Raw genomic sequence first — 18,888 nt, forward strand, 5'->3', positions numbered from 1 at the left:
ATGCTTCATGATCAGCAGTGGGCTTCACCCTAGTTCTCAACAACATGGCCCTAATTGCCATCAGAGACATCATGAGAATGGCCACAACTCTCCCTGATTCTGTTGCTGGCCTGATCGAAACCACTTAATTAATCTCCTACAAGTGCCAGAATTTCTAAAACATTTGGTATTCTTCTAAGCCTTCACCAAGGCTGCCCTTATGAGCTTCGAATAGTCATTCCAACATGTGTTTCCAAACAGTTCTAGCCCTCCTCTCTCACACAGTTACAAAGTTATTTCACATTTTCAAATGTGTGTGTGTGTGTGTGTGTGTGCGCGTGCATATATAAACAGCTGACTTTCTCAGGACCAATTTTCTCTCTTGTCACTACTGTATTTATGAAAGAAAGAAGTTTTTCTTAGGTTTATGTTTCTGGGAAGTTCAAGATTATGTGGCCATATCTATTGATACCACATGGTATATAATAACCGTGGGGATAGCTGGAAGGAAAGGTGACACATGCACAAAAGAAGAAAGCAAGGCAGATGCCTGTAATAGTTAACCAATTTCTATGATAGAGAAATTTATCCATTTATGAGGGAGGGCTCCATGCCATGACTCTACTCCTAATAGGGCCCATCTCCCAACATGACACACACATTTCCAACACATAACACTTATCAGTATACAATGAAGTACTAGCAGTGACACATAAGCCTGCAGGAACTAATGACTCTTATTCTTATTAGAATTTCTGCCAAAGCAAGAGGAATGTATAAGAGTCATTCTTAAAGAACTTGGTAAGGGGTTCTATGGAATCCCTGGTCCGGATGTGGACTTTGTCAAAGCTGCAGTTCATCATCAGTTGCTCTCTTCCTCCCATGATTTTATCTTTCCTCCCTAAAACTATTAATTTAATTTTATTGATGTCTAATTGTTGTTGAAATACATTAGAGTTCTTATAGCCAGTGTTTACCTTTAACCTTATTTCTTTTTACTCTCAGACATTTGCTGTTTCATTCTGATAATTTGTCCTAATCAACATTATCAATATGGAACAGCAAATGCCTACAGCATAATAAACACAGAAAGAAAACTAGCACGTGTATAGAATGGTAACATAGGTGATTTATACTATTTAAAAGTTTAATCTCATGAATCTGATCACCAAGAAAAGACATACAAATTAGTCAAAAGCCAACATCACAGCAATATATTGTGATCATGAAAAACATTAGCCTTAAACTCACTGATATAGAGATGGACTTCACACTACCCCAAAATGATCAGTTTCAGTAGAGTTGACTGCCAAAGGATGTTGACACTTAAGGTCTTTTCCTGCAAAGGTTTTTGCTCTGAGAAATCATATATCAAGATCTGACCTTTACATTGCATAATTAGTCATATTAGTCATTAAGTTCTGATTGCTTAGGAAATAAGGGTCCAACTGTTGAAATCAAGCACATAGACAGATACATATGTAACTTACCATTTGTATAACTCTGAATAAGATACCTGATATTCTTCTGCTGTTCAACAAACCACTCAAATTGAGTGAAATAAAAAATGTAGGTGCTTCTCACTCATGAGTCTGCAGATTACTGGGAATCTGACTGAAGAAGACTGAGCTCTCTACAGCGTTGGCTTCAAACTACCAGCTGGATCTAGACCGTTGTCTTTCTCATGCTTCTGAGACAACCAGATTTTCCAAGCATGTCCTTCTCATGATAGTGGAAACAAAGTAGAGAATGCGTGTGTAACCATTCATGTTTGCTGTGAACCTCTGAGTGTGCCATATTTGTTACTATCTGATCATCCAACACCTATATCAAAAGTTTAAAATTGCATTCTGCTCTTGGTTAGCTATGACACATATATGTCAAAATAATACCTCTATATAGAATAAAAAAATACTATGGGATAAAATGTTAGTCTGTTATACAACCTTGATATACTCTGGACAAAATTACCTTTGTATCAGAAAGAGTAGGGAGAATAGTAAGTGACAAAATGCCCATATTTTCACAACTTGTAAGCATGTTCTTTTTTATGACAAAAAGATTTTTGTAGACACTTCAGATCCTGCAAGTGGCTATAGTAACCCCTGGTTGCTAACACAAAATAACATAAAATAAAATAACATAAAATAAACCACAACCTAAGAGAACAAATTATTTATTTCCAAGGTTTTTGTCAGCATTACCTGTGTTTGTTGCTGTTTAAGAGACGTGGATGGAAAAGTGAAATGGCTTCACTCTTGATAGGAGAACAAGGAAGAGAAAGACAAAGATGGACAGAACAAAACACATACATAAATTTAAGCCCCATTGACCTATCTCTCCAGGTATTTGATTTCTTTCTAATGGCACTAATCTTGTCAGCAGCCACAGCTCCCTTGGCCCCAACTTATGTTTCTCTCCTTGACCAATTTTGAGTATCTAAAGTCTTTCTACTCTACTCTTTCATCTTCATTATCACTGTAAATCAGGCTTTGTGCAACCAACCATACCCATGACAGTACCTAAATGCACTGACATTTTCATCACAGGATTAAGTAGTCCATTACTTTAAATGCTGCTATGCACAAAGTCTCTTAGGCCTGGCCTAAATGTACAGTGTTTCTTCCCAATGTAGCATAGTTTTCTAGTTCCCAGCAGAGTCTTCATTCCCATCTGAAATTCAAGGGCACGTTCTGTCCTATCTGTATTCCTATCAGGACTTTGGTCTTCTGAGATCACCACGGGCATCCATTAAGTTGTACTCAGAACATTCTTGGACTACCTATAGTCCACATTACCAAACCTTCCAAGTTCTTTCTGCAAAGCAACTCTAAAGCTTTGAAAAACATCACTGAATATAGTTATAGCACTGACTCCACTAATCAGTATTAGCTTATCTGTAAATAAGCAGTGACAAATAAACCTGGGAAAGACAATTTAGGAAGCAAGGGTTTAATTTGCCCCATGCTTTTGAAGGTTTCAGTCCATGGTCCATTGGCTTTGCTGCTCCTCAGCCAGGGATAAGACAAAGCATCATGTCAAAGATAATGCAGTAGAGCAAAGAAGCTCATTTCATAGTGTTTAGGAAATAGAAGAAAATAACAGAAGTGTCAGGCAAAAATAAAGCTGTAGAATATTCCCAGTGACCAAATTCTATACGGTCCCAGGTCCAATTGTATCTGCTACCTCCAGTTTCTACCACCAGCTGGAAATCAAAGTCTTTAACACATGTGTTTTGAAAAGTCATATAATAATTGTAGTAGACTTTGGCTATTTGAGTGAGCCCAGAGCAATCACAAGAAAGTCCAAGAAGATGAGCTAATGGAAGTAGAAGTGAGACTTATCCAGGACTAAGAGCAAAATAAAATATGTGCAGCTTCTGGAAGCCATAAAATAAAAGTAATATACTCTCTAGATCTTCAGAAGTAGCGCTATGCCAAAACCTTGATTTAATCTTATAACACTCAGACTTTCAATCACTGTAACTATAAAGTAATACCTCTGCATTGTTTTAAGCCAAAAAGCCAGCAGTGATTCACTTCTGCACCAATAGAAGATGAGTATATTATGGTGACTAGTAAGCATTCTTGATAAATTGTTAAGCGTAGATGTTATAAACCTCAATTCTTATATAATCATCTTGATTGACTTGAGAGCCAAAGTTACAGCTCTCTAACCAGGAGGAAGTTCTAAGTCTTCAATCAATGCAAACATGGATGTTTAATAGGAACAGGTTGAAAGGAATTCAGGAAAAAAATCTTTATTACAGGGGAGGTAATGACTTTTTTCCAGATGCCATGCAAGCATGGTGCTAATATCTGCCAAAGGAAGGTTCCCATGAGGCCATGTGAACTCTATAGTACCAGAAATATGCAAATAAGCATGGAAGCTCAGTTTCATAGTTAGTACTGGGACTTTCCCACCTCTTTTAGCTTTAACCCAAGAAGTCACTTCTCTCAATCTCTAGATTCGTCAACTTCCCTTGGGATGGCAGCCCATCTGGCTCTCCTCACCATTAAACCTACAACAACCCCACAAGTTCCCTGACAAGTTTGGTGCTCAGACTCTCTAGCAGACCCTTCTCTTTTCCCAAAAACTATATGGGACAAATCAAGACACTGGCTTTGCCTATTTATTCCACTGTGGACTAGTCAAGCTTCTACAGGCTTTCCACATAGAAAAGTTATAGACCTAGAATTTTATAAAACAGATGAAAAGAAAAAATCAACTTAACTTTTTTTACAATTCCAACTTATTGCTTAGAAATTGACATTGAATACTGCTATTGTTTATTAAATTTGTGGAAGTTACAAGAAAAATTATAAATTATTTCTCTTCTAAGGAAAATGTTATAAGGTATAATTTGTCAAAAGTTAGGCAAAATAATGATTATTGAGAAAATAAGCATGAGAAAAGAAACTTCAAATCATTAATGTATCTGTGCACATAAATATACTTCTCTTAATTAAAATTTTCTGCGTATTTTATTTAGTTCGTAATTTGTAAATGTCCTCCAGTCAACAATGACTCAGGAACTGGCATATTTATATAAGTGTATAATTGTATAGAGTGAATGCTTTTATTATTATTGTTATTATTATTATTATTATTTTACAACTTTCAAAATAATCAGAAACTCTTTCAGCATGGGCAAGCCACCAAAAAAAGGCTGTCTTGCTCAGTCATTACAATGCTTGTTTAAAGTCTAGAATCATATGTCCAATCTTCCAGTTCACTGATTCTTCCTTCAGCCTTATCGAGTCTTCTGTTGAAAGCTGTTGTTGAGTGTGCCAGTTCACTTATTGTATTTTTTACCTCTAGAATTTTTATTTTGAAATGATTAACTTTTATTTCTCTGTCAAACATCTCATGTTGTTCATTAATTATTTTCCGAATTTCACTTAGTTTTCTGTCCGTATTTTCTTGTAATTCTCTGAACTTCTTTAAAAGGACGATTCTGAATTCTTTGTCTGTCATTTCATAGATCTCCTGTTCATATTGGTCAGTTTCTAGAGTCTTCTCAGTTTCTTTTGATGATGCTGTTTTTCTCTGATTTTTCATCATCCTGGTGTCTTTATGCTGATGCCTGCTTATTTGATGAGATGGTGGCCTCTTCGAACCTTTGTTGGTGTTCTTTGGTAGCACTAGATCTTTGCTAATTCTAGCCGGGGATTCTGGATAGGCAGGCTGGTGGCAACCCAGACATTGAGATTTTCCAATCAGAAGAGAAAAAGAAAAAAGAATGAAAAGGAATGAGGAAAGCTTAAATGGTTTATAGTATAGTATCTAAAGAGGAAAGATACGAGCTATTAGCATTCAAGAGGGAGGAGGAATAGAAATAGAAAGCTAACTTATAGAAACAATAGCATGAAACTTTCCAAACCTGCAGAAAGATATGAATATCAGGGTACAAAAAAGGAAAAGGATATCAGTCAGATTTAATCTAAATTAAAGCACCAGAAACCATATTCCAATCAAGCTATCAATGTCCAGATTCTAAGAGATGGTTCTGGAAACACCAACATAAAGAAGAAAATACCATACAAAGAACTGCCTATGTACCAAACATCTCAGCAGGGATATTACATGGCATGAGAGGTGGGATTACATACTCAAGCTACTGAAGGAGATATGGAGCCTTAACAACCAAAGACACTGCAATCTGGAAATATGTCATTCAGATATAAAGGAGGAACAAACACTTTCTCAGACACACAACTGAGAGCTCATTACTAAGCTTATCTTATAAGGAATGCCAGGGGCAGTGGTAAATGTAAACATGAAATCAAACTTAAAATTCTCTAATGTATTTTAATATGAAATTCAAAAAAGCAAACTTATTAAAGAAAAGGAGGGTCACACAGGCATGAGGATGTATGTTCAACCTGAGCACTCATACAAAAGCCATTCGTGGTGGCTTCTACTTTCAATCCCCCACTAGATACTCAAAGTCAGGTGAATGCCTGGAGCTCACTGGCCAGCCAGCATAGGCAAATAAGTGAAGCACTGGTCCCATTGAGAGATTCTGTCTCAAAAAAACCAAGATGGACAGTACACAAGGGAATACCTAAGGTTGAACTCTTGTGCCCACGTGCCATACGTGAGCACTTGCAAACACATGTGTGTGTATGTATGTGCATATATACACATACCGGCAAAAGAAAAAAATAGTTATAACTGCAATGATTCATTAAGGGATACACAGTATGCAGTGTTATATATGATACATAACATCAAAACCTCAATGTGGGAAAAGCAGTAGAGTAAAAATGTGGAATATTTTTATGACCATAGTTAAGTTATTAGACTAAAATGTCTGTTGTAACTACATGTTTTTGTAAGCATCAAAGGCAAAAACCTATAATTATATATGAAAAACTGAAGATCAATGGGTAAAAATGTACTGCTCAAGGAAAAGTCATTTAGCCATAAATAAATGTCATACACAAGCATAAACCAATTCAGAATAATGCACAAAGCTACAATGGTATTTCCTTGTCTGCCAATAATTAACTTGAATATAAGTGGGTTAAATTCTGCAATTAAAAAGCATACAGGAATTGCCTGGATTGGAAAACAAAAATGAAGATTCAATTATTTGGAATATGAATGAAACTTACATTACCTGTAAAGAAATGTGTCAGCTGAAAGTTAAAGGATAGAGAAAAGTATTCCATACAAATGGAGACTGATATACAACAAGGGAAGCTGTATTTTTCAAGCAGATAAAGAAGACTTTACCACCAAAAACTGTGAAGAAATACCATCAAGCTAATCACATAATAACACAGAGGTCAGTTTAACAAGACAACAATTGTAAATATTTATACACCCAAAACCTGAGACCTAGAAGTATAAATCAAATGCTAATAGATATGAAGGAAGAGTTAGGCCACATTAAATGATGATAAGAACTCCAACATTTTATCTTCTGTGGTGGACAAGATACAGATTGTCCATACACAAAATTATCAAGAAAACATATTTAAACAGTACTCTAGACAAAATGGACCTTCACATTCACAGAACACCCTATTTAATAGCTAGAATACACACCCTCAATTCCATGCACATAAAGCACACATACCTCAAGCAAAGAGTTCTCTATACATCTGCGTTCATTCCAGAACTAGTCACAACAGTTAAAACATGGAAGCAATTTAAGTCACCATTCATGAATAAATGAATATGAGAATGTGATACTGATAATAGAATACTATTCTACTATTTAAACAAATGAAAATGTTCAATATTTATGGCCCTTCAGGTTAGCTGAAACTAAGTTAAATACACTTATAAACACCACCCGATCACATATGTGGACTATACAATGTTGACCCTCCAGAGAGTAGAATAGTAAGTAGTTAGAAGACACTTGAGTGACTATCAAGTACTGACAAATTTGGAGCTGTTGGCCAATGAATGCATAATTACAGCTAAATCGAAGAGAAGAATATGTTTAACTGCCAAGAATATGCATTAGAAATAGAATAGGCAATAGAAACAGAAAATCGATAAGTAATTTCATATACCAAGGAAAAGCAGGAGGGAGGAGTGAGAAATGAGGACCAGTGCTCGCTTATTTTCCATTTGGATGATTAAAAACTTTGTTAAATAGTTTGTAAATAATGAATGCACAGCTTAGTAAGCTCATTAAAAAGATTTGATGGTATACTGTAAATGGATGGATTATATTATATATTATTTTTGTCTCAATGAATGCCTCATGTAACCAAAACCTAGGTTATACAAATTAAAATGTCATGACAATAACGAAGAATCTCACAAAGTGAAGGAAGTAGACGATATTGATGGATCTAAACATTTCAACAAAATTTGCAGAAACTGGATAAGCAAGTGCTAATTATCTAAAGACTTGTGGGATCAGAATTAAAAGTCATCGTTACACAGATTAGCCTGCAGTCTTTAGTCTATAAGATAGAGCTCAACTAGAAAGAAAAAGAAAAAAAGAGAAAAACCAAGAAAAAAGGAAGAAAAAGACCAAATGGAATGGTGATCTACTAACAAAAAAACAAAAGGAGAAAAAGGTAAACATTCAAGAAGTTAAAAATGAACTATTATAGATGGCATGTAAAGCCAGATGCTTAGATAAATTCTTTCAGAGCCTGCTTTGAACCATCCTCCACAATGCAGCACTGAAAATTAAGGACAGGCCCTCTGCTTCATGGTAAGTGTGCAATGGATGTCTTTACATTAGTAAAAAGAACCTGTAACAGAGAAAACTGGAGCAAGCTAGCAGCACTCCTGCATGTGCTAGCACTCCAGTGCTAGGCTAGGTGGGAAATCTCCAAGTGGGATGGACAGAGGGAAACAACCATCAAGTGGATTTCACTTAACTCACTGGCATTTTGCAGAAAGTAGGTGTGTATGAAAATAATTCTTGAAAATCATTCTCAACAGGGGCATAATAATGATTATTTCTATTTTTTCACAACATTTTGAGTACAACGAAGGATAATTAACATGCACAATATCAGATGTTTTCAAGAGTAAAGAAAAAGCCAGGCAGGTAAAGGTGCAGGCCTTTAACCCAGCACTTGAGAGGCAGAGGCAAGCACATCTATGAGTTTGAAGCCAGTCTTGGCTACACAGTGAGTTCCAGGATAGCCAGAGCTACACAGAGAAACCCTGTCTTAGGGGTGGGAGGGGTGGCAGGGAGGAGAAAGAGAAAAGAAAAGTTGACCAGGGGACTCTAAGGTCTATCAGTCTATAATTCTTTAAGTTGTATATCATCAGTGCCAGCTCATTTTGGAAGCCTTGTTTTTCCTGAATTTTGGGCAATAAGTCAAGAGTTTTCTTAGTCCAATTGTCTAAAATATTTGGGATTCTTAGCTGATATCCCAGGGTTCATGACTAATTCCTGATAACTAAGAAGGCAGTATATCCATGCAAATTGTAACAATTTTTCTTGGCAAATGACATTTTACATTCTACAAATGAGTTTTTCTCATATATAAAAAGAAATTTCAAAGTAACTAACGTGCTAATTTAGTACTACTTTGCGAGATTCCTGTGAGGAATTAATGTATCAGTATACATAGGTAATATGAGTAATGCCTGGTATTGAGGAGTTATTTAATCATTATGAAGTATTATTACTGTTGCTTTTAGAATGTGCTATAAATAAGCCATCAAGACCATAGAATCATCTGGAGTATTCAGGGAATAATATCACATTACCAGACTCACCTCCATGAACCAGAGATAGATAAAAGTGCTTCCAGAAACTTCTATGACTATCACACATTCTGACTTAATGGACAAGTCTGAAAATCAGACATTCTTGAGGCAAAACCTCAAAATCTCATGATGATTTAATCAATTAGAAAGAATATTTTGATAGTTTTTAATATATTGCTAAAACTGAATAAATTCTAAATGAAAACCAAATATTTAAAAAATAATAAAGTTTAAAAGCTCACAATGAAATGATAACATTTTTGTATTTGGTATTAGACTTTTAAAAGAGGGAAAAACAAAATATTAAGAATATATATATTATTAGCTTTGAACCACATTTGATCCATAACAGTAAAAACATCCATTATCAAACTGTAAAGAACTACATGCATTTTAATAAGAATCTTCAAAAGTTATTATGAAAGAGTTATGATTTTTTTAATTATCACAGGGAATTTAGCAATAATTTTCTTGCTTCCTTCATAAGACTTTTAGATAAAAGTAATATACAAGAATTCCCTGTGCATGATGCAAATTGCTATGCCAATATAACACTTTTGTGTCTTAAAATTTTAAAATGCTTCCAGGTACAACACAAGATATTAATTTATACATGCACAGAGAATCTATGTATTCAAGGGCCTTCTTTGGAGTCTTCTTAAATTTAGATAAGTGGAAAATTTAAATTATGGAAACTAAAATGGTATATTCTGCTAGAATATACCAATATAGCTTGAATGATAATCATCTAAAATATAGACCCAGAACAATGTATTGGCAAGCCTAAATAATCTTAATCATCTGTATCACAGAGCCCCATGGAGACACTTTAAAATTACAGCTAAGAACAAAGACTATATCAATTTAATCCAGAAAACTGAGCCTTAAGATCTGCATCACTCTGCCCTCTTATGATTGGTTTTCCAGCTGAATGGCTAGGGTTGGTGTGGGAAAGACAAGGAAGAAGTAGTGAGGTTTTGTAAATTTTTCTAATAATCGGGAGTAAAAATCACAATACTAGATAGAAAAAGATCCTTAGAGTAGACTTGCTAGTACTTGAGAGGAGCACACACCACAGACTGCACTGACAACACCTGTGGGCCTGTCCTAAATCTACCAAATGATGAGTTTAGCCATGACCAGGAGCCATGGCTCATCTTCAGGTCCTGGATGATCGTCCCAGTAACCTAACCTGATCAGAATCTCATCCCTCTGCAGGTCTCCTTCATTTTTCCCATTAAATATTGACAGCATAATCAATAGGGAGGAATCTTATTTTCCCCTAAGGACCCAGGTATATTTACATTTTACACAGTTGTTGAATTATTTTTAAACTTTGACAAACGTGAGAATAAACAAATGAGCTTCCAACAGAAGAAAACTCCGAACTTTAGTTTGAGAGTTTGGAACCAATGCATGTTTCCAGGCTAAACTGGAAACTGTTGGTTTTCAGATTTCCAGGTTAGCGTCATTGAGCCTTGTCTTCTTGATATTTATGGGGGGGAGGGGTCGGGAGGGTACATAAAAAGTCAGCCCTGGATTTGAAGATCTGTAATCTAGACCAACTGAAGATACTTGAATGATTCATCCGGACACTACTCCTCTGCCAAGTCCACCTGACAAACTGCTGAGCACAGTTTCTTTGCTTCCTGTAGCTACTACCCATCACCTTGATTAAGGTTGTATATCCTCCATTATCTGGTATTATGAGGTATAAATTAAGTAACAAATAGAATAGAAACTAGTTCAGACATCCACTGTAGAGGCCAGCTTCTAAGTAAGAACTACCAAAAGTTTTTTTTTTTTTAATGTGTTTTAAAATAGAATCTAATCAACTCGTACAGCTGCAATTTTAGGAAAATTATACCAGTGTTTTACGACACAGGACTAGCCACACAAGGAAATAATAGAGAGGAAGCCAAGCGTCTCCCATGTGCTCTGGATGGTTTTTATCTTTATTTAGCACTTCCTCTTAAGTTTCAAAATGAGTGCTTTAAGATTTTATAATCTAAAACAGGAAGAGATGTCTGTTTCTTCAAGCATAGTTCCTTGTTCACTGGACTGGCTGTATATGGAAACCTTAACCACATATCCAAGAAACTGGCCACTCACTTTTTTCCTCCCTGAAATAAATCTCTAAGCTATGCTGACATGAAAGAAGTTTGCTGCTTACTCTGTGAAAGTTATGGAAAATACAGACCAAGGAACTCACACCTGGTAACAATAATGGGCGTGATGGAGTGTTTAGCTGCCACTGTCACCCTCTCTGCCTCTCCAGTACTGTGAGAGAGACCTGTGGGAACCTGTTCATCTCCATCATCACAGAACAAGATACGGGATGCCCTTCGTGATGTGCACATTCTTTATCAAGTATCGAGGAATCAAATCTGTTCTCTCTACACACTGCTCCATAAGTCTTTTGCTCCTATTACACAGAAGTACTGTTCTTACAGTGAAATGAATGCGGCCCCTTGGAGTATGGCAACTGGTAGCCTTGGTGCAAAGTCAGAGCCCCTTTAGCCTGTGCTCCCTGGAGAGACCAAAGAACATTCATTGTATGATAATGATGATTTGATGAAACTAAAGATAATGCCAAACTCTGCAATTGAAAATGCTCTTATTTTAAAGCTTGGGGTAGATGAGATTATCAGAAAAGTTTTTTCTGTATTTATGCTCATAGAATTCTTCACCCAGTTATGTACTGAGAATTATGAAAGTAGATAATGAAGATACTCTTGCTGCAAAGTTTGATCTTGAAGTTTTCTTTGCCTTTCTTTTTTTTAATTTTGAAATTTAATTAATTATTTTTTCTTTAATTTGATATATTTTTTTATTTGAATTGTGCATTTGTAACATTATTAGGGTGAAGTCGGAGGGAGGAAACTAGAGTTTCTCTTGTAGGCTTTGGATTTATGCTATTTATTCATAAGTGACAATTTTTGAGAGGTTGATCATCAAATCAAAGCACTAAAATTAAATAGCAGCTTTATGAAGAAACCATCAAACCATGTAACAATTCAAGGACTGAGAAGCCAAGTTACCCACAGGAGATGCCCATCTTTAGAACCTATTGTCATACAGAAGCTTTGTCAACACCTTGATTGATCAGAAAGGTTTAACATCTAGGTCTTGTAGAAATACTTTAACCACTATAATCTGCTCTCTTCTTCTTCTTTTTCTTTTCTTTTTTTAAGAAAAGTTCTTAGGTAAATGGTTGGAACTGGAAAATATCATCCTAAGTGAGGTAACCCAATCACAAAAGAACACACATGGAATGCAGTCACTAATAAATGGATATTAGCTCAGAAGCTCTGAATACCCAAGATACAATTCGCATATCAAATGATTCCAAAGAAGAAGGAAGGAGAGGTACCTGGTCCTGGAAAGGCTGGATGCAGCATTGTAGTACCAGGACAGAGAATAAGGAGGGGGTTGATTGGAGAACGGACTGAGGGAAGATGGCTTATGGGACTTATGGGGAAGGGGAACCGGGAAAGGGAAAAGCATTTGGAATGTAAACAAAGAATATAGAAAATTAAAAAAAAAGAAAAGAAAAAGAAACAGATCCTGTGGTAGTCATCACCCATCAAAAGAGACCACTTTCATGTCAGAAATTTGGTTCTGCAAAGGCAATCTTGTTTGCAAAAGTCAATGAGCCTATTTTTAATGGGTAGCTATACCCACAGTGTCTTAGATGGAGAGTCTGGAGGAATGAAATGCTGACTCTATGCTGGAGAACTGAAAGGGATGGTGATGGTGAATGGGGAACAAAGCTCAGAACGGGAAAGTGTATAATGACTTACCTGTAACACTTTGGTCAAATTGTTAAACAGAGCTTGGCCAGCACTCACTTTGTATTTGACGCCTCTGACTGTACCATTTTTGCTTAAGATGTTGACTCTTCTTGTACCAAAAGCCTTCTCACTGGCTGTCCTGGCTAATACCAGCAGGTTATCCTGATCTTTCTCCTGTTCGTTATCTTCTAGTCCAATGTGGCCATTTTGCTGTCCTTCAGGGTCACTTAGTCCATCTATTGCACAGATACTAGCACATTCAGAATCCAGAGAGCCTGGTGCTTGTCCATCTTCATAGACCTCTTTCAGAACTCTCCCACTGTGAGATGAGGCAATCCGAAACCTGACTTTCCGTGGCCTGTCACTTTCTGGCTTTGTCTCCCTTCTTAGCATGGTCACCTCCACCCACACGAACCGTTTACACCATTATGGATCTGCTGTCAGTTCATCCCCTTGCCACAGCAACAGCAGAGCTGAATTCCAGAGATGGTAGCCCTCCTGTGACAGTGAAAGGAAAGAAGATGACCAAGGACGTGCCGTGTGCCTTGGCTATCAATAATAAATATGCATGTGTGCTATGGTTACCATTAAACTAAAACCTGCAAAATGATCCCAGTCTTTAAATATTAAACATTCATGGTGGACTCTGACAGAACAAGTGCAAGAAAGTAGCCTGAGCTGAGACAGAAAGTAGGTACGTGACAAGGACATAAAAGGCTTGAATGTCAATGCAGATATGTGTTGAAATGACCTTAGCAGAAACAACTCTGTAGTTTGCTCTCTAAAATAGGGGTCAAAAACAATATCTAGAATCAAATGTGTAGGATGTAGATGTCCCACTCATCTCTAACTGTTTCTTCACCCACTCTCTCCTGATGCTCTTTCAAAGGGCAATGATGTGCTGCAAGCCTGCATCCAACCAGCAGTTTTTATTCTAGCTAAGGGGCTGATTTGACTGCATCACCATCGAATAAGGTGGATCTTCAAGACATCTTCATTCTGTGGTACTTTGCTAAAGGGAAGCTTTGAACACATGGTGAACGAGAGAACTTCAGGTGGGTTGTGTTCCTACTTCTACGAATGGGGAGTATTCTCTTTGATGCAGGGAGGGGTTTGGAAAGGAGATGTGGAGCAACAAAGGATGAATGGAAAATCCTCCAAGCCAGCCAGATCAGCCACAGAGATCCAGGTGATGAGCACTGATAGATGCTTCACCCAGTCCCTCCCTATAGAGAAGGTCCTCTGTGCTGCTAGGAGTGTTTTCTATCACCCTGGCAAGTGGCCAAGGAGCCTTTTATGCTGGTGTTAAAAATGTTGCTGGTGAGTATGGTAAGCTATCTGTATCCCCAGAAAAGAAGAGAATCATCTAGCCCATGTTGCATTTTATGGTAAATATTTGTAAGTTTTAATCTATCTCTTTGTTTGTATTATTTTTCAAAATTCACAAAATACTCAATAGGAAAAGTTGAAGACAAAAGGCACTAATAGCCTTGCTAGACACATTGAAAATGTGTGTGCCAGCACCATTCATTAAAAATGCTGTCTGCATGCAAAAAAATGCAAATCAACCCATTCTGATCTCCTTGTACAAAGCTCAAGACCAAGTGGATCAAGGTTCTACACATAAAACCAGACACACTGAAGCTTATAGAGGAGAAAGTGGGGACAAATCTTGAACACGTGGGCACAGGGGGAAAGTTCCTGAACAGAACACCAATGGCTTATGCTCTAAGAACAAGAATCGACAAATGGGACCTCATAAAACTTCAAAGCTTCTGTAAAGCAAAGGACACAGTCAATAGGACAAAACGACAACCAACAAATTGGGAAAAGATCTTTACCAACCCTACATCTGATAGAGGGCTAATATCCAATGTAGACAAAGAACTCAAGAAGTTAGTCTCCAGAGAGACAAATAACCCTATTAAAAAATGGGGTACAGAGCTAAACAGGGAATTGTCAACTGAGGAAACTCAGATGGCTCTAGAGCACCTAAAGAAATGTTCAGCATCCTTAGTTATCAGGGAAATGCAAATCAAAACAACACTGAGGTTCCACCTTACACCAGTCAGAACGACTAAGATGAAAAACTCAGGGGACAGCAGTTGCTGCAGAGGATATGGGGAAAAAGGAAAACTTCTCCATTGTTGGTGGGATTGCAAGCTGGTAAAACCACTCTGGAAATCAGTTTGGCGATTCCTCAGAAAATTAGACATAGTATTACCTTCAGACCCAGATATACCACTCCTGGGCATATACCCAGAAGATGCTCCTACATGTAATAAGGACACATGCTCCACTATGTTCATAGCTGCCTTATTTATAATAGCCAGAAGCTGGAAAGAACCCAGATGTCCCTCAACAGAGGAATGGATACTGAAATTATGGTATATATACACAATGGAGTACTATTCAGCTATAAAAAACAATGAATTCATGAAATTCTTAGGCAAATGTATGGAACTAGAAAGTGTCATCCTGAGCGAGGCAACTCAATCACAAAAGAACACACATGGTATGCACTCACTAATAAGCGGATGTTAGGTCAAAAGCTCAAAATAAACAAGTTACAATTCACCAAGCTCAAGAAGAAAGAGGACTTAAGTGGGTGCTTCAGTTCCTCTAAGAAAGAGGACACAATAGTCACAGGAGCAATAAGGGAGACAATGTGTGGAGCAGAGACTCAAGTAAAGGCCACCCAGAGACTGCCCTACCTGGGGATTCATCCTATAAACAGTCACCAAACCCTGACACTACTATGGATGACAGAAAGTGTATACCAAAAGGAGCATGCCATGGTTGTCTCTGGAGGGGCCCTGCCAGAGCCTTAAAAATAGAGGCAGATGCTAACAACCAACTATTAGACTGGGCATGAAGTCCCCAGTAGAGGAGCTGGAGAATGGTCCAGAGGAACTGAAGGGGTTCACAGCCCCATAGGAAGAACAATGATTTCGGCCACCCAGACACCCCAAGACTCCCAGGGACTGAACCATTAACCAAGGGGCACACATGGTTCCAGCCTTGTTGGGCATCATTGGGAGGAATGGTCCTTGGTCAGGTAAAGGCTCAATAGAGGCCCGAACAAAGGGAAACCAAGTGGAGGGAGGGGAGGTGAGAGTGTGTTGGGTAGAGAGGCATATACATGGAGGCAAGGGAAGGAGGAGGGGGAGAGGTTGGTGGGTCTTAGGGGAGGGAGGATATTGGAAAAGGTTTTACCATTGGCAATGTAAATGAAGATGAGATTCAATAAAAAAGTAAATGAAAAATGAAAGAAAGAAAGAAAAAAAGAAAGAAAGAAAGAGAGAGAGAGAGAGGGAGGGAGGGAGGGAGGGAGGGAGGGAGGGAGGGAGGAAGGAAGGAAGGAAGGAAGGAAGGAAGGAAGGAAGGAAGGAAGGAAGGAAGGAAGGAAGGAAGGAAGGAAGGAAGGAAGAAAATGTGTGTGTGCATCCCAGTGCATAAAGTAGAGGTGGTCCAATGCTTAACTGACTTGGCTTGGAAAGTCATTTCTAAGGACAGAAGGAGCAAAGTGCTAGCATAGGACAATAAGATATGAGCAAAAGTAATTAATCCCTTGTGCACCAAGGCAGTTAAAGTAGAGTCTTCTATTTGTAATCTCTGAGAATCCTTAGAACATATACTGAATGTTTGGCCCCCTTTTTTATTGACTAGGTCATGTACTGATTGCGTACAGCCAACAACTGCTGAGTTCATGAATCTAGAAGTCCAGCCATGGACAAAAGATCCTGTGTTGCTCCTGCCCTCCCCAACCCCTAGTTTGTATAATCTTTCTTCCCCTTCTCTGCAAAAATTTCTGTATCTTGCAGAGGCCATGTGGCTAAGTACTCTACAGTCATGTACTCTCTGCACTTTAACCATTTGTAAGTTTCTGCTCTCACTACCATCCTCTACAGAAGGAAACTATTTTGATATGGTCTGAGAGCAGTACTAACCCACTGAAAGAGAGATATTAATTTATAGGGCTGTGTGATACTATGTTTATTTATCATGATAACAGTTAGTGGGTGCATCCTTGGGGCCTGTGAGATCCACAACCTTGGGTTCTTAACCAGATTTGCATACCAATAACTAAGAGCTATGGACAGATGATGGTTTCTGGGAAAGGGAGAACAGTTTCCTTTAATACCCAAGATACAATTCACAGACCACATGAAGTTCAAGAAGGAAGACCAAAGTATGGGTGCTGCGGTCCTTCTTAGAAGGGGGAACAAATACTCACGGGAGTATATACAGAGACAAAGAATGGAGCAGAGACTGAAGGAAAGGCCATCCAGAGACTGCCCCATCTGGGGATCCATCCCGTATACAGTCACCAAATGCAGATACTATTGTGGATGCCAAGAAGCGCATGTTGACAGGAGTCTGATATAGCTATCTCCTGAGGGACTCTGCCAGAGCCTGACAAAAATGGAGGCGGATGCTTGCGCAAACTATTGAGTGAGCACAGTACGGGATCCCTAATGCAGGAGTTAGAGAAAGGACTGAGGGAGCTGAAAGGGTTTTCAACCCCATAAGAAGAACAGCAATATCATCCAACCAGACCCCCCAGAGTTCCCAGGGACTAAACCACCTACCAAAGAATATACATGGAGGGACATATGGCTCCAGCCACACATGTAGCAGAGGATGGTCTTGTGAAGCATCAGTGGGAGAAGAGACTCTTAGTCCTGTGAAGGCTCAGTGTCCCAGTGTAGGGGAATGCCAGAGCAGGGAGGTGGGAGTGGGGGTGGTGGGAGAACACCCTCCTAGAAGCAAGGGGAAGGGGGATGGGATAAGGAGTTTCCGGAGGGGGAGCACTGGGAAAGGGAATAACATTTGAAATGCAAATAAAGAAAACATCCAATAAAAAACCAAATAAATAAATAAAAGAATTAATTAATTAATTAATAATAAAAAGAGTGGTGTTCCCTGGCAGGTCAGCCATGTTGCAGTTGGATGATTGTACACTCAGAAGAGCACAGACATCCCAAATTGGAGTCAATGAGTTAGAAAGTTTAATAAAACAACAAAGAGGGCACAAAGTAAGTGGAGTAACAAGATCTGGTAGATCTGGGAGGAATTAAAGGAAAGAGTTGGTAGATATCAAAATGCATTGTATGAAAGTTCCAAGAATTAATAAAATATTTATTATTGAAGAAAAAAAATCACTTGCTAAAACACCAAAAATAATTCATCAAGGCTGTCAGAGTCAAAGGGAACTTTACAATCATCACCACCACTAGTCTGCATATAATTATGTATTAAGAAATTATGCCAGGTATTTATAGTATAATGTATAAGCAGATATGTGTGTATGCACATATCTATATATAATTTTTATATATAATGCTATAGAGTTAAATACAAATTCATATTGCATTCACTATCTTACTCTTTCATTTAACAATATAACTGTCATTAATTCTAAGACACATGAATTCAATGTAATTATGCTAATATCGATTCCTTCATCATTTGCTACTGTACATGCTGGAAAAATCTAGTCATTGAGATATAACATGCCTGTTTTTTTTGTTGTTGTTGTTGTTTGTGTTGGGTTTTTTTAATATAGCAAATATTCCCTGACTAAAGTCTATCTGTTAGCTCTGAGTCTACTGGCCTTTCAGTTCATCCTTAAAAGGGTGAAGACTCACTTAAAATATTCTATAAAATATTATACATACATGTACATCTTTGTACAAATAACACATACATTTTTATATATATTTAAAATGTTTTAAAATTTTTGCTCCTTCTAATGAGATATCTCTGTCTTTCATACAGATTTCTCACATAGCAGAACTGTAGTATAATGAACTTTATGCTTGATGTATAACATACCCTTAATGATTATAATTCATATCTGTCTTAAGCTAAAATAAAATTAGACTGTTGCGTTCAGTAGATAAATCTTTGC

General features: G+C 37.6%; 1 protein-coding gene across 1 annotated transcript in view; it reads right to left on the reverse strand.

Annotated features, from left to right (window-relative positions):
- Grxcr1 (glutaredoxin and cysteine rich domain containing 1) overlaps positions 1-13,367 on the reverse strand; it is a 122,796-nt gene extending 109,429 nt beyond the window's left edge. The window contains exon 1 of the mRNA XM_052199372.1: positions 12,984-13,367. Coding sequence (XP_052055332.1) covers positions 12,984-13,367 — 384 coding nt within the window. The remainder of the gene's footprint in view (positions 1-12,983) is intronic.
- Between the last annotated feature and the right edge of the window lie 5,521 nt (positions 13,368-18,888).

This window comes from Apodemus sylvaticus, chromosome 11, assembly GCF_947179515.1.
Source record: "Apodemus sylvaticus chromosome 11, mApoSyl1.1, whole genome shotgun sequence".
NCBI classification, from domain to species: domain Eukaryota; kingdom Metazoa; phylum Chordata; class Mammalia; order Rodentia; family Muridae; genus Apodemus; species Apodemus sylvaticus.